This window comes from Myiozetetes cayanensis, unplaced genomic scaffold, assembly GCF_022539395.1.
Source record: "Myiozetetes cayanensis isolate MyiCay16 unplaced genomic scaffold, myiCay2020 scf12, whole genome shotgun sequence".
Classification (NCBI taxonomy): domain Eukaryota; kingdom Metazoa; phylum Chordata; class Aves; order Passeriformes; family Tyrannidae; genus Myiozetetes; species Myiozetetes cayanensis.
In genome coordinates this window covers 17,071,024-17,097,606 of record NW_026086826.1, presented here as the reverse complement: position 1 = coordinate 17,097,606, position 26,583 = coordinate 17,071,024, and the positions used below count along the sequence as shown (strand labels likewise).

At 37.6% G+C, this 26,583-nt stretch overlaps 1 protein-coding gene across 9 annotated transcripts in view; it reads left to right on the top strand.

Annotated features, from left to right (window-relative positions):
• The window catches only part of ARHGAP29 (Rho GTPase activating protein 29), a 51,489-nt gene extending 25,514 nt beyond the window's left edge, over positions 1 to 25,975 (top strand). Inside the window, exons 1-22 of one of the 9 annotated variants that reach the window (XM_050307343.1) lie at positions 4,582 to 5,007; positions 6,726 to 6,822; positions 7,161 to 7,233; positions 11,047 to 11,107; positions 11,564 to 11,701; positions 11,979 to 12,043; positions 12,515 to 12,625; positions 12,757 to 12,837; positions 13,124 to 13,312; positions 13,550 to 13,687; positions 14,643 to 14,833; positions 16,622 to 16,788; positions 17,298 to 17,426; positions 17,598 to 17,696; positions 19,211 to 19,374; positions 19,624 to 19,812; positions 19,961 to 20,098; positions 21,478 to 21,707; positions 22,488 to 22,794; positions 22,960 to 23,071; positions 23,435 to 23,554; positions 24,048 to 25,975. In XM_050307343.1, the coding sequence (XP_050163300.1) occupies positions 7,177 to 7,233; positions 11,047 to 11,107; positions 11,564 to 11,701; positions 11,979 to 12,043; positions 12,515 to 12,625; positions 12,757 to 12,837; positions 13,124 to 13,312; positions 13,550 to 13,687; positions 14,643 to 14,833; positions 16,622 to 16,788; positions 17,298 to 17,426; positions 17,598 to 17,696; positions 19,211 to 19,374; positions 19,624 to 19,812; positions 19,961 to 20,098; positions 21,478 to 21,707; positions 22,488 to 22,794; positions 22,960 to 23,071; positions 23,435 to 23,554; positions 24,048 to 24,946 (3,585 nt within the window). In that variant the 5' untranslated portion in view covers positions 4,582 to 5,007; positions 6,726 to 6,822; positions 7,161 to 7,176 and the 3' untranslated portion in view covers positions 24,947 to 25,975. Of the gene's footprint in view, positions 1 to 4,581; positions 5,008 to 6,725; positions 6,823 to 7,160; positions 7,234 to 11,046; positions 11,108 to 11,563; positions 11,702 to 11,978; positions 12,044 to 12,514; positions 12,626 to 12,756; positions 12,838 to 13,123; positions 13,313 to 13,549; positions 13,688 to 14,642; positions 14,834 to 16,621; positions 16,789 to 17,297; positions 17,427 to 17,597; positions 17,697 to 19,210; positions 19,375 to 19,623; positions 19,813 to 19,960; positions 20,099 to 21,477; positions 21,708 to 22,487; positions 22,795 to 22,959; positions 23,072 to 23,434; positions 23,555 to 24,047 lie in introns of those variants that run through there. The other 8 variants (XM_050307338.1, XM_050307336.1, XM_050307339.1 and 5 more) reach the window with 8 other exon arrangements.
• Positions 25,976 to 26,583: the final 608 nt, after the last annotated feature.

The following is a 26,583-nucleotide window of genomic DNA, read 5'->3' as shown; positions in this document are numbered from 1 at the left end:
TGACTTAAGGTAAATGGTATCACATCAACATTTGCTAAATCATGTTTTCAAAAACCATTGCAACAATATCTATCCTCACTGGACTACATAATATAGGAAGATTGTTCTTGATGTGCAGTGCCCCAAATTGATCCCTGACTATAATGTCCAAGTTTACAGGGTAAAGTGGTGGAATTATTTTCCTTGTCTTGCATGGTAACACTGATTGAGTCCATAATTATGTTGGCTTTTTTTGTCAATTTTCACGTTCAATTTAAAAGCCCATGATAAGTCCAGCGTTACTTTCTATAGTTCTAGTGCTGAACCAGTTTTCCAGATCTAGATTTATGTATTCTCTCTCCTACCCTTCAGAAGTAGAGAATTAATCACTTTTGTTTTGTTACATAATCCATTCTTCCAGAGTACCTGCAGTTTTCTGAATTTGATGCCGTACTTAATTTTTCTCTTCTTGGTGCAAAGTGTTCCATTGTGCAGTTTCAACAGCACTGAACCCTGGGCAGATGCATTGTTGTTTCATCCATTTCTTTATGTGCTTTCTGTTTCTGTCTGATTTTATGAGTAGCTGTTCACTGAGTAGATTTTTTAGGATTCGTTCATGTCCCTTGACAGTGAGCAGAAGAAATAACTTTAGCACCAAGTGTTTTTTTTGGCAATGCAGATATTCACAAACAGTTGTTGGCTTTTTCTTCCCTGAACAGATTTTAGTTGTTGTAATAAGTATGTTTTCACTTGACTGATAACACCCTTATTGTAGACTTCACTTACTGTTAATATGTTGAGTTTAAGAGGAGCTACAGTCATGGAGGAATTGCATTATTTTCTATATGGAAAGAAAAACTACTCCTAGGAAAGTACTGTGCATATTGTGTAATTACAGAATTTTGAAAGTAACTCCATTCATTATTGCTGTAAGAATGACACTTGGCACAGAAGCACTGCAGTTACGTCTTCCATTTTTCTGTCAAATGTGTTCAGGTTGGTCAAGTTGTTGTAAGACCATACTTGAGGTACATAATAAAAGTCTGTGCTCAGCCATTACTCACTTGAACTATCTTAAATATGATAAATATGATTTTCTTAAAATTTTTTTTAAAATTCTTAAAAAAAAAAAGGCGTGAAAGAAGTTGATGTAGTTATGGTGGCAGTCTTGATCCATGAGCTGGAACTAAACTCAAGTTTTAACTTTGTTCCCCCCCTAGTTATATTACTCTGTGAATGATTGTCTCATTGGCAGTGGTTTGACAGTACTGAAGATTGAGCTGTAGGACTCCTGTGACAGGATGCAGAGTACAGTGATGTACCCTCAGGGGTTGGTGTTGGGACTGACACTGTTTAGCATCTTGGCTGGGGACATGGACAGTGGGATGGAGTGCACCCTGAGCCAGTTTGCCGGTGTCACCGAGCTGTGTGGTGTGGCCAACGCGCTGGAGGGAAGGGCGGCCATCAGAGGGACCTGGGCAGGCTTGAGAGGTGGGTCTGTGTGAACCTCTTGGAATTCAACACGGCCAAGTGCAAGGTCCTGCACCTGGGTCAGGGCAATCCCAAGCACTAAGACAGGCTGGGCAGAGAATGGATTGGAGCAGCTCTGAGGAGAAGGACTTGGGGGTGTGGGTGGATGAGAAGTTCAGCACGACCCGGCAATGTGTGCTCATAGGTCAGAAATCCTGGGCTGCTTCAAAAGCAGGGAGCTACAAGACTTCAGCTCTTTCTGACTCGTAGTTAAATACTACTTCTCTGAGAACAGCTAAACCTTTGCTGTGTGAAAACAGACTGCCTTCGCCCCAACATAATGTGGTAAATGTGAAGGTGGTTCGTCTTCAGCACCTGTTTGGGTTTTGCAGCTGCTTTTTGTGTAGGGATCAGACTGCTCCATGTTTGTATTCAAACTGAAATGTATGACTGCTGGTACCAAGGAAGTAGAAGTAAAAATACAGCATGTTGAGAATTGTAAGCATATTAGACTTCCAGTTTGCTTACAGTGGCCTATCTGTAACACACTTGTTCACAGGTTTTCAGCTGTGGTTATTTCACTAGAGGTAATGTAGCTTTTGAATAAACAGGAAACTACAAGAATGTGAGGAGCTGGTAGAACAGAACCAGTATCCTTTTTCCTCTGTCTTCCCTGTCTGTGTTAATGTGACATTATGAAAGAAGTTCATGTGACTCATCTGTTTCTTGTCATTGGAGGACAGAACTATAAAAAGATATAGAAGCACTGTGTATTTGTAGTCAGATTTATGACTAGGAAGAGAATTAACCTGGCATGGAAAACTTCTGATGTTTATTTAGGAGGATGAAATAGACACAAGCTGGGATTTATGTGTGATTCCACCCCCTATTTTTTGAGTCTTTGTATAATGCCAGGGTTTCAAATCTAGTTTATCTTTGGAACTTCATATAGGGACAAACTACTATTTTAACAAATGAATGCCTTTTGCTCTTCATTAAATCAGTTACAATAACTGTGTCTTCTGAAGTATTCTCATAACTGACAAGTTGCACTGTGCTTTAAACGAAATGTCCACTGCAGGGAGGCCACCCCCTTTAAATTACTGCTAGCAGAAATTAGAGTGCTTATGTCCCTCCTTCAAGCCTCTCAGCCATTTCTGAGGATCTTAGTATGGAAATTATATAAATGTGCTTGTAGTTCTGCTTTGGATGCCTAATGCTTTTCCCTTTAGACAGATTGAGGGAAAAACTAGCTATTTTATCTGAATTTTCCTGCAGAGAATGATACTTGGCAGAATAGATAATGTTAGACCTGTACCATTTCGGACTGAGGTTGAAGGAAAATGGTGTGGAGAGGGGTGGGATGGGATGTGACACATTTAATTTCTCTGGTTATATCTCAGGCATGACGTGGTTCACTGGGCCTCTTTGGACTCTATACTTGCCTACTTGAGTGCTTTGTGAAGAGTGTCTTTTAAATGACACCTCACTTAACCTGGAAGGATTGCAACTTAATGAAGCATCTTGCTTAGAACCTGTTTAGACTCCTGTTTCTGGAAGTCACTTCCCAGTCTGGCACACCATCATTTTCGTAGTTATTTTCCCACTTGGTACCTTTGAATAGTTGATGACCCCAGAGTGTATGATTCTCCTGATCCCAAATTCAAGTCTGTACTGTTCTTTTGTTCTAAATTACACCTTTTGACTTAACTGAATCATTAGAATGGACACAGATTCCTGGTAAAGCTGAAATTGCACTTGTCTTGTAGAAATTTCCTATTTAAGCATGGAGGGTTTTTACAGTAGTTTTGCATCAAAATGAAATACCTCAAGGAACAACAAGTAATTTCAGTTTTGTTGGTGTATATGGGATGTAAATTCCAAGCAAAATTTATTATGAAAAAAGAAGGAAACAGTTCCTCAAACTTGTCTTGTTGGCATCCAGCTCAAGTTGAGGAGGCTGCCAAACCTGGTAGTAAGTACAGGCTGTGAAATTATATGGCACTGACAACTAAAAGTAGAACAGTAGGGACTGGACAGCCTGCTGATCCTCTCTAACTGGGAAATTCCAAGAATACTCTTCTTCCTCTTTCTGGTCTCTGTAGTACTGCTCCCCCCTTTATTTTACACTTTTTTAAAGAAGAGAGGCAATAATAAGAAGTATTATAACTCTTGTTTTTTTGGGAGAGGGAGTATTTTTTTGGTCGTGGGTTGTTGGTTGGTTTTTGGGTTTTTTTTGTTTGCTTGAGTGGTGATTTTGTTTTTGAAATAGTTGTGAAAGGTTCTTGAAAGCATTGTTGGGAGTTGAAAGATAAAAATTTGTTGCAAAGGTATTCAGTTTTAAGAAGTCATCCAGTTGCTTACTGCTTAAAAGTCAGCTAGTAAAGTATGGATTGTAGGTATATTCCTGCCTGAAAAAAATTAGATGATGTCATCACATTAGTGTATTAGGTATGAGAAAATTGACCCAAAAGTCCAAATTCTGCAAGCTTGGTTTTGACTTGTCCAGGCTCTGCAGAAGCTGGCAGGGTAGCATTGCTGCTGCCAGTCCTGCACGTGTCTGTGGGGAGGGGGGTTGAGGAAGCAAGTGAACTTCTGCACTCCAGCATGGCTGTGTCCCATGCCTTGTGTACCTGTGAGCTGTGCTGTCATCACTGTGAACTGTCCAAGCATCACCTTTTAAAGGCCCTGGTTGCACTTTGGTCTTGACAGTTGTCAGCCTCTTCTTGGTAGTGTCAGAAGCATTGCTCAGATGTCCTCAGGCAGTGCTTCAGCTCCTGGGATTGTCACTTCCAAAACTTCCATGGCTGTTCTGGGTTCCCCAGACCGGGCTGTGCTTGATTCAGAAAGGTTTTGATGGCACGACTGAAGAACAGAAACTGCAGCATCTCACAGCATTTTGATGAGATTGCCAAACCCGCTGCAGTTTGAAGACAACTTTGGAAATAAAGATCCACTCTAAGCTAGGTGTGTATTTCATGTACTGGGTTTTAATGTACCACTATCATATGTTTTTTTTTTTTGAACTTCATTGTGTGTCATCTGAAATCTTACTTAAAAGGGTTGTCAAACTGTAAACTCACTTTGAAATCTGTGGAACTATAGATAGATAGTTGTCATTTCCAGACATGGCAGGATTACCATAGTTCATTGTTGTCAGGAGCTATTGTGTGCAGTCAGGATGTCCTGGGGAAAGAGAGTGCGTGGTTTAAAGTTGATGTTAAGTACATCAGCATTCCACTGGTGGTAAGCTAGAAGAAAGCTGTTCGTATTCTACTGAATTACTAAGAAATTGGACTAACCTGTTTTGGGAGAAGTGGCAATTCTGAAAAATTTGAGATTGGTTATTCCTTTTGGGATGGATCCTGAAAGGAAAGGATTTGCTTGGCATATAAACTGTAAAGCTTAACAAAACTCTTCCTGGAACAGGAAGGCAGAGTGAAACAGACGGCATTTCTTTAGGGAAAGGCTCTCTCTATAAATGTCTCGTTAACTGAGTAAAAGAAGTGCTCTTTCTCTGAAGACGCTGTGGCTGATGGATATACAAATGTTTCAGTGGTAAGTGCTTTGAATGTATAGACAGTTTTTGTTGGTTCCTTTTAATGTTGAAGCAGTTTGCACTCAATGCTGGCACTCAAATGATTTTTCCAGTTATTAGTGGCTGGTAATCAATAGGTCTCATGGTAACTGTTGTTGCTTAATGATTTGGAATTTATTTGGATTTGTAGGTAGCAATATTTCTGGAAAGTTGAGGTTTACAACTAACCTGAATTAAAAAAAAATAAATAAAGTCACTGCTCTTTACGAAGTTGTTAAAAAATTTTCATCTGTGGACCTTTAATAAGGCTTATTTCAAACAAAGGTGCCGGAGGCATTTTTTAATGTAATTACAAAGTGTAGCAAATGAAGAGTAGGAGAAGCTGTAGTTTAGCAGTTAACTGGGGCAACAGAGACTGGTAATATTTTTGTAATATGTGGTGATTGTTTTTTGCTGTAGGCTTATTAAAACACGTTATTCCATATCTGCAAGTAATTGTAAATATAGCCCATGAGAGGAATATGTATTTTCTGTAATAGCTTTGTATAGAAATAGTTATAAAAATGTTGACTGGGTCTGTTGATGTGCTGTGTAGAAAGGAATGGATTTAACTGTATAACTTTACTGGTTAAAAACTTTTCCTTTCACAAAGGAAGTCTAACGGGGGAGTAGATTACTGTACTTTCTTTGTTTGTTACCCATTAGTGTTTAGGCACCTGGCAGGAAGTTTGAATACTTCTTAAGATTAAAGCCTGTTAATTTAATTTGCTAGGAAAATGTGTATAGAATGGGTAACAATTTAACATGATTTTCATTTTTGCTGCTTCTAGAAGTCATTGTAGCCCATTATTTCCATATTTATATTCGAAGTGTAAGGAAGATACAGAAATGAACCTTGTTACGAGTTTTGCAAAAACGATGAGTGGGGTGAAGTACCTGTTTGTGTGTCACTGCAGTTGTCTGAAACAGATGTAAGCATGTGTGACTTGTGCATCTAGAGAATTGAGAACAACACATTGCTTCAAAAAATAAGCTTTCAAAAAACAAATGCTAATGTGAAATTGTCACTTCTCACAATGTAACATTGGTGAAAACTTCCATCCAGAGGGCACAGCTTTGGCTTAAAGGAGTGTATGAGACTTTTAGCAGGAAAAACTGAGGGGCTTTTGCCAGACTATGGAGCAAATAATTAAAGGATTTTGCAATGGACGCTACCTTTTGATACCTTTCTCTTTGCTTGTACTCAAGCCAGAAATGGCTTGTGTTCTGCATTGCATACATTTGGGGGAGCACCCCCATAAATGACTGCTCCTGTTCTGAGTTCTAAAATTTCTACTCGGAAAAGAAACGGTTTTTCAAATACCTGACTGCATTTGTGAGCTGCTTGGCAGTGGTGCTGCTGCTGCTGTGTGATTTGACTTGTTGGTAAATGACTGTTTTTCTCTTCCCATCACATTACCAACATGTTCCCACACAAAGCTGCTGCTTAAGTGGGAAGATACAGGAAGTGAAACAGTAATCTGATTTCATTGTGGGAAGCATCTGGATTGTGTTAATTTCTTTCCTATAGTGTTTACTTTCTTACTAATCTTCTTTAAAACCGTGTTTTTTCAATTATTCAGGAAAGTATAATGTTGCATGTTCTGTAGGAGACTGCATATAAAATTTGTCTTTAGGCCTGGTAAACCTGCTTGCTTGACGTCACCTCTCACCCTCTGGTTTTCTTTTTTTCCCTAAGCGGTGAACTTCAAAGAAGTTAACGAAGAAAACAAGAGAGAAATCTTCAGTGAAATATTTTCTTCCATTGAAACATTGGCATTCACCTTTGGAAACGTGTAAGTTGGAATGCGGAAGGAGTTTTTAAAGAGATCAACGGAGCTGAATCAAATTAAGACTAAATAACAATAAAAACTTTTGTTTAGCTGACAAACTGAGTTAACCACATCTAGAACAATTTTACTGCTTTGAGTGTTTGTTTGCTTTGTTTCTTAACAAGGAAATCAATGATGGCGTAGAAATGACAGGGGAATGTAAGAGTACTCCTAAAAATGGTTTGCAGACATTTTAAAGGATGTTAGAAACACTATCTGAATTCTTGTTTTCAGTGATACAAAATTGCTTGGTGAGGTAAAGTAATGAAGTGACACAATTCAATTCTTTGTTTTTCTGGCAGGGTTTCAGACTTCCTTATGGGAGATGTAGACAATGGCTCGTCATTGGGACTTCCTGTATCTCGGAGAAGTCGGGTAGGCTAAACACGTTCTCTTGGAGTGGGGAATGATATCTTTTAAAGGAGACTTCCATTTCCACTGAAACTCTGTGCATCGTGGGGATGGGACACTTGGAGTCGTCTGAGTGTTAAAACTAGATTAAACCCATGAAAAATGTGTATTCAAGGTTTCAGATACTTGAATGTATTCTCAGTTCCCAAGGACAGTGATGACTCAGTTGGGCTGGTACTCAAATATGTAAATTATAAGCTGCTGCAATTGTTTCTGAGATTTTTGAAGTGGTCAACTGAAAATAAATAAATACTGCAGAGTAAGATACTTGAATGATTTACATGCTGGAGTAGTTAGAATACACCTGTTAAACCTAGAAGCTAAAGGTTTAATGGGTTTTTTTGATGATTTTGACTTTTAACTACTAATATTCATTACAAAATAACCTTTTCTTCTTCCAGAGCCCAGCTTGTGCTGTAATTGTTTCAGCAACAATTCACTAAGATAATTGTCAACTTATAGGTAGTCAAAGAATAACTTTAGCATTTTAATCTCCCCTTTAAACATTTTGAAGGTGTGATTGAAAAATGCTCAGTTCCAAATTCTGTCCTGAATTTTTGTGTATCTAGAAGCAGACTTTCAAGAAAATCAGATAAAATTAGAAGTTACATGCAAGGTAAATGACGTTGGTGATTAGTGCATATGACAGGCTAAGTTGTAGCAAGGTTAAAAATTTTAGATTGTGGTGTTTTTTTGAAGGCTACTTTGAAACATACTTAAGGCTTAGCATTTCTTCACACAGACTTGATCATAGTAGTGATGTGCAGCTACAGTCTTTTTTAATTTTCGCTATGAGAGATTTCACTTTTTTAATTTTCACACATGGGAGAAAGATGCATTATCATACAAGTTCTACTTCTGTAGTTTCTACAAAACTCCTCTTCATAAACAATATGGAGGAGAAGTAGGCTATGCAGAAAACTGGTTCCAGCAACCTTAGAATCAGATTGTTGATAAAAAGCATGAAATAAAATAGCATAAAACCATGCATCTCATATAAGTTAAATGAGATTACTGGAACAAGTACTACTTTATCTGATTGGTTCACCAGAAGAAGGAAGATGATGAATTTGCCAACATTTTAATCTTGAAATTCTTATGCATGTCAAAAATCTGTCTGTGGAATGAGATGATCTTATATATTGTATTGTGAAGTGAATGATTGCCTGAAAGATCACTCTTCTGAACATAAAGGTGGGGGGAAGGCCAAGGGGAGATTAGAATACAGTGAAATGAAGAAGGAATTCTATTCTAGGTGCTTCAGAAGTTACCAACTTATATTAAAATCCCTTCTTTGTTGTGTCTCTTGCTTTTTCTAATGTGCAGGTAAACAATTATAAATTTTGAAGTGGGATAACATAGTTAAATTTCTTAGAAATCTGTCTTAAGCGCATTTTCATTTAGGCAAATAAATACACATTTAACAGATGAATCATTTCACTTAGATGTGCAATTCAGAGAGCAACTGGGAGGCCAGCTAAGAGTTGAGTGTTAGAAGGAGTTAAATGCAATAAGGGCTATATAAACTTTTCCTGTAGATGTTTATGTTCAGTGGTTGATCATAGCAGCCAGCTGTATCTTAAATAGCTAGAGCATAACATTTTGGTAGAATATAACATGTAAATTTTTTGAGGGTTGGTTAAGGAGAAAGATTTTAATTGCCTGTTTAGTTGGGGACTACCCTAACTAAGCTGTTGAAGATTGCTCCAAGGAGGAGGGGGTTGAGCAGCTCTGATCTTGCTTCTCTCGACTGCAGGGGAGTCTACATTCTTTACTTCAGGCATTCCACTTGGAAGTTTAAGTTAAGTGATATGTATACCCCCTCTTAGCAAATGTAATTGTTCTCACTTTAGCCCTCATAGTGCAACCAGACATACAAGGTAGAAGCAAAAATATTTTTTAATTAAAACCAGAAGTGCTTTAGAATATACTGGAAGAGACGAGACAGACATGTCTGACCTTTGGTTACTCAGCAAGCTATTTGAATGCTATTTGATGCTCTGCAGGTCTAAGAGCATAATAAAGGAGTAGGATAAAATGTTGAAACTGTGTGAAGAGATTTGCCTCTGTCAGGGTGAGAGTCTTGGGTAATGGGAAGGAAGAAAAGAAAGAGACTTGCTGAATTTTGAAGTGAAATCTTATCTAGAAGTTGGGCTTTTCATTTTGGCTAGGACTGCCAGGATGAGTCATGGGTTGCTTGAGAGGGCAAGCTGTATGGATCAAGTTCTGATAATAAGTTGTAGGACATATGTGAAAACAGTTGCTCACGTTTGCTTTAAAAATGTGGTATTATGTATTTACAGTGGGGAGAATGTGAAAGGATGAGTGATCTTTGATTAGCTGCCCTAACTACTCTGTGTGCCTGATGGATGGAAAGGATTGAACAGTTTTCAGGACTGCAGTGATTTAGGTCTTACAGAATGGGTAATAATTCTTAGGACCAAAACTTATATGTACTTCAAGCTGTTATAAAATAATGGGGTTTTACAAAATCTGAACTAAGTCTAGGAATGTTCAAACTTTCTCTGCAATTGAATATTGATCCATTGTTAAATTAAGATTTTTTTTTCTTTATAACAGTTTGGTTGATGGACAGTTTTGGATAGATTTTCCACTTGTTCTGGAAGAGCCCTTTTATTTTGTTAAAACTCTCTTATAGTATACAGCAGTTATACTAGTGTTCCACTTTTAGGAATGGAGCAGCTCTTGAGACTTAGTTTAATTCTGTTCAATGTTGACCTGATGATTAATACCTTCCATGTTTTGGTCTTTGGAAAAGCTGCTTTTGCTGTGAAGTAAACAATTATTCTTGAGGGATTTTTATGTGATTTATGAGCCATTTTCAGTTACATTTAAAAACCCCAACAAACCAAAACTACTTGCATCATTGATACTGTGCTCCATTTTAGCAAATGTCTGAAAATAAACCAGCTCCAAAGTCTAAATGGAAACAAGCTGTTCTTGTAAAGCTTAAGGGCACTCTGCAGCTATTTCTTAGCCTTTGTTTTCTGTCTGCCCTGTGCTTCGAAGTTGTCAGGAGTAGTTTCTCCATTTAAAATTATGTAGGGTTTGTTGTTTTTCTTTGTTTTGGTTTTTAAGGGGATAGTAATTACTAGGTAAAATTTTTATTCATTTAAATGTGTTGACCAGTCAAGTCTGCAGAACAGTCCTACAAGTAGTTCAACTTGCAGAAATAAAGGGGTAGCAAAATGCAGCATGAGGACAAAGGTAGGGATGACATGATGTGCTACATTCCTTTTATTATTGGATTACTTTCTGTCGGGTTGTATTGATTGTCAGGGCTTCATTAGCAAGTGCTACTGGTCAGCTGTTGTGCCTACAGTGCACACCTGCAAGTCATTTAGGAGAAGTAACTTTATTCCTTTGAGGAAGAAATAGAGGATTCTAATGGCTTGTTACATTGTATATGACATTAGGTCTGTATGAAAAGGTTTTTAAAAGACAAGTAGTGATCTAAGAAAACCTGGAACTCACTTAATTCTTCAACAAATCTGGTTGATGTTTAACTGTTTCATCATAGCCTTTCAAGACTGTTGATTTAAAGGTATATAATGATTTCTTGCTATTTATTATGTCTCCTTTGACAGCTGTGGGAGGTTAGAAGGTGTTGTGCCTTAGTTGAGAGGGAGTTACATTGCAGTTTGCCTTATCTGCAAAAAAAGGAAAGGGGCAGATAATGCCATTTATTTGGTTAGCCTGTCAGTTCCAGTGAGAGCTTTTCTTTGCTAACTTCAAGTTTTCTTTCTTGTACACCAGTCTTTTGAAAATCTTTCTGTGGAGTCTGGGGGTTCACTGCCTGAAAGGGATGATATTCAAGGTAGGTAATTCATTTAACATTGATAAACACCACTTTGAATCTGTGGGGTTTATTTCTTCTAAACATGTTTTAAGTCAGTTGCAAAAAAAAAAAAAAATAAAGGCTATTGCAGAGGTTTTCTTTTGTAAATAATTAACCTGGTTGCCTTTTGGAAGGGGGGAGAGGGGGAAAGAACCAAGGCCTGAAGATCTTCTGTATCTCATCATATGATTGGTGTTTTGTTGGGTCACTTTCTTGAAGAAAGTTATGCTGACCATATGACTACTCCAGATAAAATACTGTGACCCTTTAATTTGTTCTAAAACCTCTGTCAGTCCTGTTTAGAGTCAACTAGCATTAAAGACCATCTCAAGATCAGAGCTGCTTAGGCATTCACAGTTGGCTAATACTGGCTTTGCTCTCAGTGTGTGGTCATGTCTAAAAATCACTTCTTTGTGTTGGATGCTTTATTTGCAGGACATCTTCGAGCAGAGGAGGTTGATAGCATGCTCCTAAGAAATGACAGTGGGATCGAATCAGCTCTGTCCTATGCCAAAGCATTGTCAAAATATATCAAGGATGTAGTCGCATGGGTAGAAAAAAAGCTTAGCGTGGGTGAGTGGCTCTTTCTGGCATTTAATCAGCTTTGTCATGATGAAATTAAATCTGTTGTCAGGCCTCTGTGCTGCAGACTGTCAGTAATGTGATTTCTAAATTAGTAGCTGTTCCGCTGAAGTGGACAGAACTGTCGTGCATTTCCTATAATTAAAGGCCTGTAACAAAGTGAAGGTGGTCCCCTCTGTAGCCTGTTTGTTAAAGGAAGACTGTAAAAAGCATTTAGCATGTGTTGCAATTGTTAGTGTAAACAGTAACTGTGAAATTTTTTTAACAGAACTGGAGTGTTCTAGAAACTTAGCAAAAATGGCTGAAACTACTAAAGCTATTGTTGGACACCAGGTGAGTACACCTTAGGGGCTTTATCTTAGTCTTAAATCTTAGTATTGAATCAAAATATTGAATGCCTTGCTGAAAAGTAAAATTCAGGGATATTGAGGAGTGGATTTTTAAGTTGATATAGAATTGGTTTATACCTTCAAGTACTGGTTAAAAGATTTGCTCTATTTTGTCTTCCATTTGCTATGGAAATTTGGATATATAAAATTGTTTTTGTTGAATATGCAGAATAGTTTTCACAGTGTGTGTTTTTTTGTCTGATATCTTGCATGCTTTGTGATTTGGACTTGTAGACATTTTTCCTAGTAAATGAAACGGAGATGAGAAATCAGTAATTTTCTACATTCATATCTTTCACACACATATAAATACTTACAAAATTTAATTGAAAATCTAGTTCAGCTATACAGACTTTTAGAATGTCAGCATACCTCTATCTTACCTAGAACATTAATGTGTTTTGTGTAATTTTAGGATTATATGCCATTCCAATCAATATTCGTTAATGCTTTTCAAAATGATATTGAGAACAATCAGCTTTGGCAACAAACAACTGCTGCTCTCCAGTCTAACAAATTTGTGCAGGTAAGCTTAAAGAAAAAAGACCAAAATGTTCTTTAGGGTTTTTTTAAGTTTTGTGACACCACAGAATATTTAAAAGAATGAACTTGCAGCCTATAAGCCTTTAATGTACTGTATTAATATTTCCTATCTAGCCTCTTCTTGGAAGGAAAAATGAGTTGGATAGACAAAGGAAAGATATCAAGGAGCTTTGGCAGCGAGAACAGAAAAAAATGGTTGGTAATTCTTTCATATCTAACGGTTCAGTCTGAAATTCTTCAAAAGGAAGAAACTTTCAAGCTAGGCTGTTATGAACTTACAAGTACAGTCTGTAGGGCTTATTGAAAGTAGCACGTACTGTCAATTTGATGACAATCTGGTATTTTTAAGCAGTTGTCTTTCTGTGTACTTTGAACTGCAGCATACAGACCTGTGCATAACAGCCTCTTTAAACATCACATTAAATAACTGAAAAATTAATATCAGGTTTTCTTCTGCTTTGTCTTTCATTACATTCCGCAGCAAGAGCTGGAAGCTGCTCTAAGAAAAGCAAAGTTGCTTTATACACAGCGTCAAGATGAGTATGAAAAGGCAAAATCATGCACTGCTCGTGCTGAGGAGGACCATCTCAGCTCAAGTGGAAGCTTTGTGAAGGATTTCAGCAAGCAATTGGAAAAAAAACGAAGGCTAGAAGAGGAGGCTCTTCAAAAGGTAAAGAGTTCCTTGCTTTTGAAGTTAAGCTTACACTGGTTCTAATCATGCTTTCCTAATGGGAATATTTGACTTAGAGTTCAGCTCATAATTTTAATTTTAATCATTCTGTGCTCTTTTGGGCTCTTACCCTAAATGGGACTCTGTAATTACAAGCATCTGGTGTGGGGTTTTTATTCTTGCTTCTAGTATCAAGGCCTGCAGTCCATCAACCCTTTATACTTGTGTTTTCTCCAGGCTGAAGAGGCCAATGAACACTATAAAGCAAGCATGGCAGAGATTGAAGAAAAAAGAAATGATTTGGAAAGCTTTAAAAGTGATGTTTTAACACAGCTTCGGGAGATTATTTACCAGTGTGATCTTACTCTTAAAGCTGTAAGCATGGTTTTTAAATATGTTTTGCACAGATATATAAATATTGTTAAGAGTAACAGAAAGCCGATCTATAGTGTTACCGCTTAAAATAAAACGTTTTCAAAGAACAGAGGCCAAGCCAGTATAAAAAGGAAAACTTTTCATTTATTTGTGGTGTTCTCTTTCTAGTATATTACTAATACTACATGCACAAGTTCTAAAAAAGCTTTAAGAACACATTGTGTCAAGAGGTCATTATTTTGGGGTTTTTTTCAAGATAAGGCCAAGACAATTTAATGCCAGGGCAGGGAGGGAAAATAAGACATCACACACCCTCCATCCCCAAGCAACCCCAAAACCAAGCTGTAAGACCAATAGAAAACTTAGACTTGTCAGTTCAAGTATAAATTGCAAACTGCTTTGCAGCCCCAAAGCTGAAGAAGCAGCCACACAGAGTCCCCTTTTCTGGTCTCTGACTTGTGATAAAATCATTTAGAAGAGTTATGTAATTTAATGAAGAAAGTGTTCAATTAATGTGTCTGTTGGGATAGAATTTTATCTGTTTCATATCTCAAGGCAATATGGAGTTCACTTGGATTTGGAATTCCAGCTGCTTCATCGTTGTAATACTGACTCAGATTCCCCCCAGAGCATGAAAAATACCTTTTTGGTAGCAAAAAAAACTTCCTGTTGATCTTGATCAACCCAAAGTGGGAAGCCATTGGAATTACCTTTGCTACCAGGAGGATTCAATAACCCAGAGAGAAGAGAAATGCTCATATCTATATTACAGATCAGGTTTTTACAGTTGACTTTCAGGATCTTGCATAAAGTAACATGTTATGATTTTCTAGATTTTTTCTAGTCTTGTTGTTTAAATAATCTTGTGTTGGGATAATAATTTCTGTTGAGCAAAGTGCAAGTGAAATATCTAGTAAATGATCTACAAATAATGCAAGTTTTTTTCCCCCAACAGGCAACAGTTAACCTGTTCCAGCTGCAGCATGCTCAGGTTGTATCTCTTCCAGTTAATTGCCAGTCCCTCTGTGAGAGTGCCAAACTCTACGACCCTGGTCAGCAGTATTCAGAGTTTGTGAAAAGTTTGCCAAAGGATGGTGTTCCTATGGAATCAGGCTCTTTGGAAACCCAGAGCTCCCAGGTTGATGGGTAAGTCCCAAAGAGCAAGTGGCATTTGCTTGGTTTAGAATGGAACACTGGGGAGAAGTATTTAACAATAAAACATGATTTTTGGAGGAATTAAGGGAATCCTGGTATTTTACTCTGCCTTACTTTTCTGTCTTTGTCCCATCTTTTGGTAGATTATATATAATGTTGACATTAAAACCTGCCTGTAAATTCCAAGCAGAATGTCATTTCATGCATTTTCTGCTAAAAACAATGCCAATTGTTGTGCAAGACTTGGCTTGTTACTATTTTCATGTAGATACAGGTTAATATCAAAAATGTAGATTCTGGACTTGTGGCAGTAGTATTTGATGAGTAGTTTAGAAAGTCTGAAGAGGTAGTTTTCCTCTACAGGCCTTGCTGCTACAGTAGCTTCTTTCATATTGTTTACACTTGACAACTTTTTGGCAGGAAGTGTTGCTTGATTTCTGTCTCATGCTATGTGACTAAAAAAAGCTCAGAGTCCATTTGTAGGGACATGTTGTAATGTAAATATTTTTTTCCAACCTGTGTGAAATGCAAGTTCTTTTACTGCTAATCTGTGAAACATCCAGGTAATGTGGAAGGAAAGACTTCAAGACAGAAACACAGCTCCTTGTGTCAGCATGCCAAATGCTTTTCCACCTTTAATTTGTAAAACAGTCATCTTGGCACTAAAGCACCAGAATATTTATTCCAATCTGTGTGTTTCACAGTTCTACAGGAAAGTGTCGTCATCGTTTTTCAAAAGGAAACTAAATACAAAAAAATGAATGCTTGAGTCAGACTTCTACCAACAAAAACCAGGAAATTCAAAGTTAAAGCTGAGATTCTTAGTTCTTGTCTATAAATTTCCTGCCTTTTAAGACTGATTTAGGCTGTACTCATAACCTTCGACTTAGAGGTATTTAACTATGTAGCTCCCTGAGAAACTGATGAGCATGAAATTTCCAGCTCTTTGTGTGCTCTCCCAGCTATTTGCTGCTTAAGATTTATAGGAGTGTGGTTCTTCTCCTCTCTCCCCACCTTTTGTAATCTTTGTCCTGGCTTCGTGATTCTTCACGTACTTGAAGTGATCATTTTTATTGTTTAGACCTGCATTAATTTAAGGGACAGTAGCTTGAAAATGCAAATTTTAATGTTTTTCAGTCTCTTATTTCCTTACGCTTGGTAGGGTAGAACTGATTAAGGAACAGCTTCCTGACTGCTAAACTTGGCCAGCAGGCCATTTTGTCCACAGGGTGCTTCAGCATTTTACATTAATGACTGGTAACAGTATTCTGTCCTTATTGTGAGAGCAGATTTTCACAACTGATTGGCTCTCTGACAGCTTCAACACATTTTCTGTGCTTTTTGAAGAGCACAGTATATTAACACCTGTATGTTTATAGGTGGATGGTCCTGATGGCTGGGTAGAGAATCTTTTGGAGGGGAAACCATAACCGTAAAATGCCACGGCTTCTGAATTATTCTGATCTTCAGATGAATAGATTGGCTGTTTTTTCAAAGTCTGCACGATAATGTTCATAATACTTTATAGAGGTGTGGAAAAGTTGATTTATGGCATGGGGAGAAAACACTGGAAAATCACACATATTTAATAAAAAATAAATGTCCACCTTAATTTTTTTAGTTTTTTGAATTTGGACTTTAGAAATTGCATGTCAAATACATATGTTCATGAGTAGTAACTAAATCAAGCATTTTTAATGCTCAGGGATGTAAAAAATACATTGATTTGCACGCAATTCTGTCTTATTCATTCCTCAAATTACTTTCTTCTTCCTGAAGGGTTTTTAATAAGCAATCAACAAACAGCGTCCATACATCACATGGTAACTTATCTCAGTGTTCAGGAGACTTTCCTGTACAGACATCAGATGATGTGGGCAGCCCAGTTTATCGTCGTTCACAAAAGGTTAGAGAGAAGAGATCTTCCAGCAACACGGATATTCAAGGTAGTTCTTCTGCATTTCATCTGGAGCTCAGTCTCTAAATAAATAAAAATTAAAAAAATTTTAAAAAGTATGCTTGATGTCTCAGAAACATAGGACTGAAGGGTTAAAATGTACTATAGAGTTTGAAGCCTATAAAATGGAAAACTGTCTGCATGCATACCTAGATTCTTCAAGAAGAAAGGTGAAGTGCAATTCAAACAGCAATTACTGTCAAACTCAGCAGACTAAACTCTTTCAAATAGCTTTGACCATTGAAAATCCATTGGATGTGTAAATGCTGTGTTGATTTCAGGTCTTCTGTAAAAGCACAAATATCGAGTTTCTGACATTTGTTTTCTTAGATCCTGAAGCTTTTAAAGGAATATATGCTGTGGGGTTTTTTCACTACATTGCATGCTCATGTAACTTTTGCGGTATTTTCCTATTTGAATATAATCAATAGTCTTTAAATTAAAAAAAAGTAATTTTTGTCCTTGGCATTTAGATTTAGTGGATTTTCTTTTCAAAAGCAGTGCGAGGGCCGCCACCATTCAGATCATGGTCAGTTGGCAACCAGAGTGGAGGAATGTGCAGTGATTCTGAAAGTGCAGGAGGAAGCAGTGAGTCACGATCCATGGATTCTCCATCTGCCAGCCCAGGTACAGCTCCATTCATTGCTATACTGATCAGAAGTCTTTCCTTTGCACTGCTTTACATTAACGAAGATATCGTTGTTAGATAAGCAAGTATTGAACAAAGCATATGGTGAAAATGAACAGTTGGGTAGAAGTGATAATTACAGCTTCCTGAAAATTTTTCTTATTTGCCAGGGGATTTTAAAAGACGACTTCCCCGAACACCTTCCACTGGTACTATGTCATCTGCAGATGATCTTGATGAAAGAGAGCCACCATCTCCTTCAGACTGTGGTAATGTTATTTCCATACCTGAAGACCTCAGAGGATGATTTTTATTGCAGAATGTGGCTCTTCTTTTTAATGTGCTTAAGAAAATACTTTAACAAGGCTATGATTAGCAGCAGCACTGTTTTTCAATACAGTGGGCATCCACTTGAGATTGAGAGCTGAAGAATAAAGTTCAAGTCATTTTAATTAAGTGGTGCAGAATTGTCTTTATACATTTAGGGGAACTCTCTGGGCAGCTGCTGAACATTTCTAGTGTCTTCACCCTCCTGAGGTAAAACAAATGACCCACTAACCATTCCCTCCAGACTTTTGCATTTAAATTTAGCTGCATGGCACTGAGTTATGTAAGGTGACTTCTAAACTTTGAGGTAAAATGCACAGATGCATAGAGTTGGTAATTGGAAAATTGGAAAAACACAATTCCAAATGTTTAGGGTAATAACTGAGATTCTACCCTTTCAACTAACATAAACAACTTCAGTAATGTCTGTCCCAGATTTGACCAGGCCATTTCTAATTTTCAAATTAATTTTGACTGTGTAAAGACAATGTTGCCACAGGCATTGAAACCTGAATAACTGGATTTTCAGAAATAGTTCTATGGGAATAGTTCTACAGTACTCACAAACTTGTGGCACTTGCTGAGTAAAGCCCCTAAGAAATTATTCAGTTAGTCCTTATTTCCTAAGTGTATACTTTGCCTTCTAGGAATGAATCTGTGGTTAACAACATTAGTTTAGATCAAGATTCAAAGCATGTGTTAATGGCAGTGTGGTAATGGATGCAAACTTTCACTTGGAGTGATATTGTTTAATCTATGTTTGAGCTTTTAAAAGCTTTCTGGACAATTAACTGTATGTGCTAATTTTGAGTTATCTGCAAACCAAAGTATTTTGGTTTCCAAAGTTGTTGGTAGCATTTTAAGTAAATTGCTTGAAAAAAAATGGACACAAAAAGGACCAGTTGCTATTCTCTTTAGCTTTAGAATCCTCTAAAAAATAGTTTGATGTTGTTATAGGAAACTGAGAATCAGTAATTTTTTATTTTATATGCATTCAGCCATGAGTGTTAATTCTTCTCTGCTGCAAAGTATTCTTTTTTTAAGTATTTCAGAAACATTACAGGCCAAAGCATATTGTCATCTTTCATCCTCTCGTACAGGACTTTGAAATACATAAAATGAAACTTTAATGAATCGTTGCCTGAAGTGCAGGGCAGCTGGATGTTATGTCCTGATATTTTTACGTGCCATTAATACAGGAGAAAACTGGAGTACTAAAAAATGCAAAAAGTATTGTTTGATTACACTTTTATGTAAGATTCTTTGATAGTTAATGTGTCTGTTATGTAAACTGTAACATAGTTTTACTTTCTTGTGGCTGAAATGTTTTTAATTACTTTGATAGTTGTTATTACTTACAGAATTCTGTGTTCTGCACCACAGTTGTAAAAAATCAGAATAAATACTATCCCAGTAGTAGATAATACAATGATTATAATAGAGAAATTCTCTCCAGGTTTAAATGATCTGACATGTGAAACTGCAAATTCTCCAGGACCTTTTAGAAATGCTAATATGTCTAAAGCAGCACAAACACACAAACTACGGAAGCTGAGAGCTCCATCTAAATGCAGAGAGTGTGACAGCTTAGTGGTGTTCCACGGAGCTGAATGTGAGGAGGTAAGTTAAAAATTAGTTTACATTTCTGCTTGGGATTTTTGTAAAGTTGAGAGTTTTGGAAACTTGAATTATGTTCCTGTATAAACACTATACAGTTTGTGGCTCATATAATCACTGTGAACTCAAAGCAGAGGCACAGCATTAATAAATCTTGCCTTTTGCTCACATATGGGGTGACAAACATCAAAGATGTTTCTTATAGTGTCAATTTGTATCAAACGATGTGCCTTTTTTTTGTCTCCCCTGTAGTGTTCACTTGCATGCCATAAAAAATGTTTAGAGACTTTAGCTATTCAATGTGGGCACAAAAAACTTCATGGAAGGCTTCACTTGTTTGGAGTGGAATTTGCCCAAGCTGCTAAAAATGTTCCCGATGGCGTTCCCTTCATCATCAAAAAGTGTACGTCAGAAATTGAAAGCAGAGCACTGAATGTCAAGGTATACTCAAGTTTGGTCATGCTTAAGTTTTATAGACAATCTTTACCAAAAAAAATTCTTTTAGGGTGGTAATGCTGTACTGTCAATATTTCTGTTCTACACTGTCTTTTCAAAATGAAATAGAGTTGTGCTGGTCTTTTAATTTCAGGGCATCTATCGTGTGAATGGAGCCAAATTAAGAGTTGAAAAGCTTTGTCAAGCTTTTGAAAATGGAAAGGATTTGGTCGAGCTCTCTGAACTCTATGCACATGATATCAGCAACGTTCTCAAGTTGTATCTCCGCCAGGTATGGAGCTGGGAGGTCAGATGGAAGACTGAAATATTCTAGTATATTTCTACAGTACAATAGGAAATACCAATCCTTTTCCGTAGTCCCACAGCAGAAGATTAAATGAGGGCCTTGTATATTTGCAGAAGACTTCTTTATTTGCACGTGGAGCCTGTGACAAGGGCAGGGAAAGCTGCTGGTATAACAATATGTATTTCATATATGTGAAATGTGTTATGGCTCCTTAACTATTAGTACCATATGCAGAACAAGCTTTTTTTTGTCTGCTCATAGTGAAGCTTTAATTTCTAAAACCTTTCTAATTAGTGAATTTGCCTGTCTAAGGTGAAGCTTAAAAGATTCCCATGTTCTTGTGTTCTCATGCAGACAGATGCTGCTATTGCTGTTAATATCCACAACCAAAAATTTCATGAAACACTCATAATAGTTATGATTTGTTCATTATGGAGGGACTATCCATCTTTTTCTTTCAAAATGAAGCTTTAAAGCTTCATGATTGAATTTTCCAAACCAGTTTCAATACGTATCTGAAAAAATGAAGCTGGAATGTTGCCAAGGGAAATTACCGTGTGATTGAAAACTTGTTAGCCCTGAAAGAAATAATCCTTAGCTGCATAGTCCTGTCCTCTTCCTTACACTGGCTGTCAGAGATGAGCATTCCAATCCTGTGATCATTGCCATTAAGTGATCCTGAAAAATTACTAAGATGTACCCTGCCTACACATTCAAGTAAGAAGGTAGCATGCTACATACGTAATACTAGGGTACTGTGCTGTATTTTGAATAGGGCTTATAATTAAAAAGAAAAATATCAAAATATTTTCTTCTGGTCTTGTTACTTCCTTTGTCACTGATCTGTTGGTGTGGCTTTTAGGTAAACCTGCTTGTTTTAAACACAGGAGCAGTGCTAAAAGCATGCAGTTAAGGTATTTTTAGAGAGAATCCTGAGTTAAACCCTATTTTGAGACTGATTATTAAAACTAATCATATACTATTGATATACTGTCAAAGACTGGAAGAAAAAATAACTGCTCTATTACTATGGTATTTTGAGCACATGTGGTGTAACCCCTTCCCTCATAGCAATCACTTTCTTGAAATATTATTTCAATAAAGTATTGATAAATGCTCAGTTCTGAAGTTATTGTGGGAAAGGGCTAGCAAAAGATTTATGAAGACCATTGTAGGAAGGAGTGTTCTTGTTAACCTGGGATTGGTTTTGAGAAAATTGGCCTTTGAGCTAATGAACAAGGATTGAACAAAGTCATCGTCAAAGAAAAGATCCTAGACCAGACAAAAGCTGAAGAAAATCAGGAAGGAAACTCAAGTTTAAATTCAGTTTTGAGTATGTTTCTGAAATGTTCTTATTTCTTCAGCTTCCGGAGCCCTTGATTTTGTTTCGGCTTTATAATGAGTTCATTGGACTTGCAAAAGAAAGCCAGAACGTTAATGAGGAGTTGGATGCTAAAGCTAGTCCCAGGTCAAAGAAAAGGCAGTCAATCTGTATTGAACTGAATAGGATCATCATTAAAATTAAAGATCTTCTGAAACAACTGCCTGTACCAAACTATAACACTCTTCAGTACCTTATTGGACACCTTCACAGGTGAGAAAAGACTTTAAATGCAAACTGATTGTGAAAAATAAACTGCTACATGCTGCATGATAGGGAATCTCTTCTACACTTTTAATGACTTAGAGGAAGAAGTCGAGTATACCTTAGAAAACACTTTTCTGTTGCTGTTTCTTTTTTCCTTGTAATGAATTCTCAAGTGAGAGAAGAATATGAAAGGGAAGTGAAGCAGAGAAAGTCCTGAGCTCCATTATTTTTTATTCACTGTTAGCATTGTGGTCAGTCAGTAGTAACCAGTGTCATGTGCAGGGACCTAGGTGCGATTTAAATTGTGATGTCACACAGGCGGGGCAGCAATTGGGAGGCTGTTAACAGAGCATTTAAACTTGTATCATGTCTCTTAAATGACTGTTCTCCAGTTTCATTTCACTTCCTTGTTTTCGAAATGCTGGTTTGTATGGTGGTGTACCAAGCTGGTGACTACCAACAGAAGTGGGTAATATTGGGCCACAGCTATATTATTACTGAGAGTGATAAATGCTCTTTTCCCCAACACCAAAAATGCCAAATAGCCACAGATAATATTAACAAACTGGACATAAAATCTCCCTATGTGGAAAGTCCAAGCTACTCTTAAAAGCAGTCTGCACTGAAGATTCTGCCTGCCTACCAAACCCACTTTCAGTTTTTCATTGCATTTTATCCTCTTTAGACATAAGATAATAATTTAATATCTAAAATATTTCTAAAGTAATAAAACCCTCTAACTCCTGGAGGTTTGTTTTGTGTTTTCTTTTCCCCCTCCTTATGCAGAGTCATGGAACAGTCTGATGAAAATAAAATGTCAGCCAGCAACCTTGGCATAATATTTGGCCCAACTCTGATCAGACCACGTCAAACTGATGCTACAGTTTCTCTGTCGTCACTTGAGGACTACCCTTATCAGGCCCGGGTAGTGGAGCTGCTCATAACATACTATGAAAAGATATTTGACGTCTCATTGAAGCCACTTCTGAGCACATCTCAGTCTGAAGAAACAGCTGTTACGGTCAGAGTTGCTTTAGGAGCAGATGAGAAGGAGCCACAGCAGCAGAGGAAATCATTTGTTGCTGTAAAGGAAGTGAGTGACTATTGTGCTGCCACAATGCTACCTGCGGCATCTTAACTTCTGTGTTAAATGCTGCAGCATTCCACAGCACATTTCTAATAAATCTTTGTGGGTTTTTTTGTTGAGGAGTGCCTTTTCTCTTGAGTTCTCATTTACTGTTGCTCTGACTTTTGTTAGCAGGGTATTCTAATAGCTCCGAGTGAAAGCAGAGCTTCAGAAACAGCTGCAGCGTTTTTGGAATTGAACAACAGCAAGAATACAAAAGAAAACAGAGATACATGTGTAACTGGTTAGTATGCTATGAACTCTGGGGAGTGGGTGAATAGGAGTCCTCAATGCGTTAGGTTGTAGTGCATGTAGCTCTTCAATTTAGACAGAAGCAAGTGATAAAACCTGCTTATCACTACTTGATATGCTGTTTCTTTTTGTAAGAAGAACAGAGAATTAAATCTTTCCAAAGGCTTTCAAGAAACTTATGGAATTGGAGTTTAAAATATTTGGTAAGAGAATACAACTGTGTTGGTTTCTCCCTTTTTTAGAAAAATTAAACAAAACCAAGTCACAGACTGTGCCCATGGATCTTTGAAATCCACTACAATGCTGCAAACTAATACCCAGCAATTAATGTGTTTTGACCATTTTTCTCCCCCAGAATGTGTATCAATGCTGCTCACTGGAATTAAACCAGAAGGCTTTGGGAACAGTAATTCTCTGACAGAATCATCAGCTAAGAGCATTTTGGATATCAGTATTTCTGCTCAAAAAATGCCAGGTTTGCTAACCTAACTAACTCTACATTTTTTTCTGTTTATCTGCCTGTGCTACTACAGTGGTTTGTTTTAATGTAGGTATGATTTCATCTACTTTATTTAGGAGTAGCTATGCATAATCCCTTTTAATTATACTGATTTTCAGCTGATACTTCCTGTTCAGTCATGTCCTGTACATTAATAGTGCAACATCCTAAAACATACTAAAACTGAAAATATTCAGGGGTGGGAAAACACCAGCCATAAAAACAGTGTCTCTTTGGCTGTTTTCTCCTGGGTGTCTTCCTTGGTTACAGCTGTACAGTATGTGTTTTACTGCTATTGAAGTGCTAACACTTGGTTAGAGTAGGATACTCCTAGTATGTATACAAGCTATCCCTAAAAATTATTATCCCATTAAAATACCAACTACTAAGGGATCATTAATAAAAATCTTGCTGACTTCTCTTTATATTTGGCGCAAAGATCCAGTCACATCTATTTGTGTGTTTCTAGGTGATGCTGTGAGCCCAACTTCAGAGAAAGACAGCGATCCATTCATTTCTCTAGGGGAAGACAGCTGTAAAATGAACTTACTTCCTGCAAAACCCAACCGTCAGATTACCAAAGTTCCATTGCGGGTTCCAAGGACAAAAGCAGCTTCTCGCCCTGTGAGCCTGCCTGTGGACCGAATACTTCCCCCGTGTGTTCTGAATGAAAGAAATTCACGAAATGTAGGAGCAGTAAGTTCAGAGAAGCTGGGCAGGAGCCCTACTATTGAAGAAGTTTCAGAGGTGAAGGCACTCCCTGGTGGTAATACCTGCTGTAGATTTCCTTGTTACGACACCCAGATGCTGCGAAAAACTTGGGACAAGCAATATAAACAGTATGATATCACAGCAAGGACAGCAATGATTGTGACTAATGTGCCCCAGGAGAACCGAGCACTTGAGAGTGGAACTGCAGGTGCTTTATCTTCATCATGCAGTGTTGATGACAATTCAGCTAATGCCATTCTTCCTAGTAAGCCATATTCTGTTGTTGGGTCAGGAAGGACAGCAACAGAAGAGAATGGTCCTGATGTTAATCCTCTTGCTGCCTTTAGGGCACCACGAACATTGCAGCCACCCCCAGGGACATTTTATAAACCACCTTCTAACAAGTCAAAAGAAAATGGAGATGGTTCCTCTGCTAAAGCTGGTGCACCAACCAGTGCTAGCTCTGTGCTTCACCAGGACAGTACTGTGAAACTGGCTAGGAGCTCTGCACTTCCATCAGGTGATCCTGAACAAAACACAGATGAACAGAAAGCTAGCTCAGAGGATATTCACCCCACAGATCTGAAGCCTGCTTACCAGAGATTGAGACCAAAAAGGATGCAAGAACTGGAACACAGGGAAGCTCATTTTGTATAGGGTGCAAATTCCTCTTGGACTGTATGCAAATTGTTGATGTTGCCAGTGGAGGCTTCCCTTTACCCCTTTATCCTTCGCCTTCCCTGGAGAATCCCACTTTTGTGCCATATTGGAGTTATTTTTATATATGCAGCATTTTAAAACTGGGGGGAGGGCTGGGGAATTGTGAATGAAATAAGTCAAACTTTTTGTAGTTCAGTAGCTTTCAATAAAGATGTATCACATTCCCAGTCTAGATACAGTTAAAGATTTAATTGAATAAGACACTGAGCTTCATTTCATTGTGTGGAATGGAGTGCTTATTCATAGAGAAAGTTATTTTTTTTTAATAGATGTTATAATAAAAATGGAAGATTTAACGTTCACCATCTAAGCATAAACCAAAGCTTGTGCTTTGCTCTGTAAAAGCATTTGTTCATTTTTCTAATCTGTGCAATTAAAGCTTTGCTCCTGAACAGGCTTACATACTGGCCAGCATGGCCACAATTATGTATAATATGTGTATATTTTAGACAGACATGGTTATCTGTTGCCAGTTTTCTATGTTGTCACTTTAATTTTTTTTTTTTTTTGTACAGCAAGGATGCACTTACTGAGCTTTATTATTCAGAAGCAGCAATCAATTCACATCTGGTTTCTTGTATAGCTTAGCAAGTGGGGCAAATGTGCAGAGCCTGTTTTGTTTGGATGCCCTTCTGGAGAGACTATCAGTTGCAGTGGTGCTGTCTTTCCCAGGTGAATGAAAAGGCAGTGGTTTGCTTGCTGTAGATCAGTTTCACCACTTAACATGGTGTAACTGAAATGAAGAGCATTGTTTCCAAGTTTCAGTGAAAGAGCTGAAAATAACCAAAAATCTGCATTGGTAGGTGCATCTAATGGTTTTCACTTTGTATTAAATGGTTCTTATGTGTACACTGCATTATATTTACTTTAAAATATATTAACGTGTTAACATTTCAGTGACTCTACGGCTTCTATATCTGGATTTCTTCTAACTTATTAAAATACAGACATTTGGCCTTTGCAATAGTATAGTACTCTGCTGCATCTGTCTTCTGGGGATGGGGCACACTTTTTTTAATGGGATTACTATTAGTATGACCCTTTCTCTCATACTGTAGAGTACAGTTACTTTGGTATGGTACTTTCTACTGATATAAGAATGAAAATGACTCTGCAAGGATAGCAAAAGCAAAGGATCACTTTTCTGTTTTTACCATGTGAAACACACTGGACTTTCCTACTCTATTACCTTTGCTCATCTTCCCAAAATATCCCAAGTAAAATAATCTGATTTTAATTTCCAGAACAAAAGATACTAAACTCACAAAGCTGAACTTCTGCTTCCTTATCACATTCCATGGAAGCATAGCTTGCATTCTTGGAAAAGGCCATGCTATCACTGGATGGTTCTGGCCATGCTAGGACTGTTTCCTTGGGGAGCTCATACTACAGAAAAGCTGAAGATCCCAGATGCTGTCTGCCCATATGCGTGTTGTGAGTTGCATAACAAAATAAGTGGAGAGATAAAGGCTTCTTGACATGGGTGGAGTTTGTTCTACTTTGACAATGGAGGAGCCGAATATAATGCACACAGTTGGTTAATGAATCATTACAGACATTGGAGCAGAACTTGA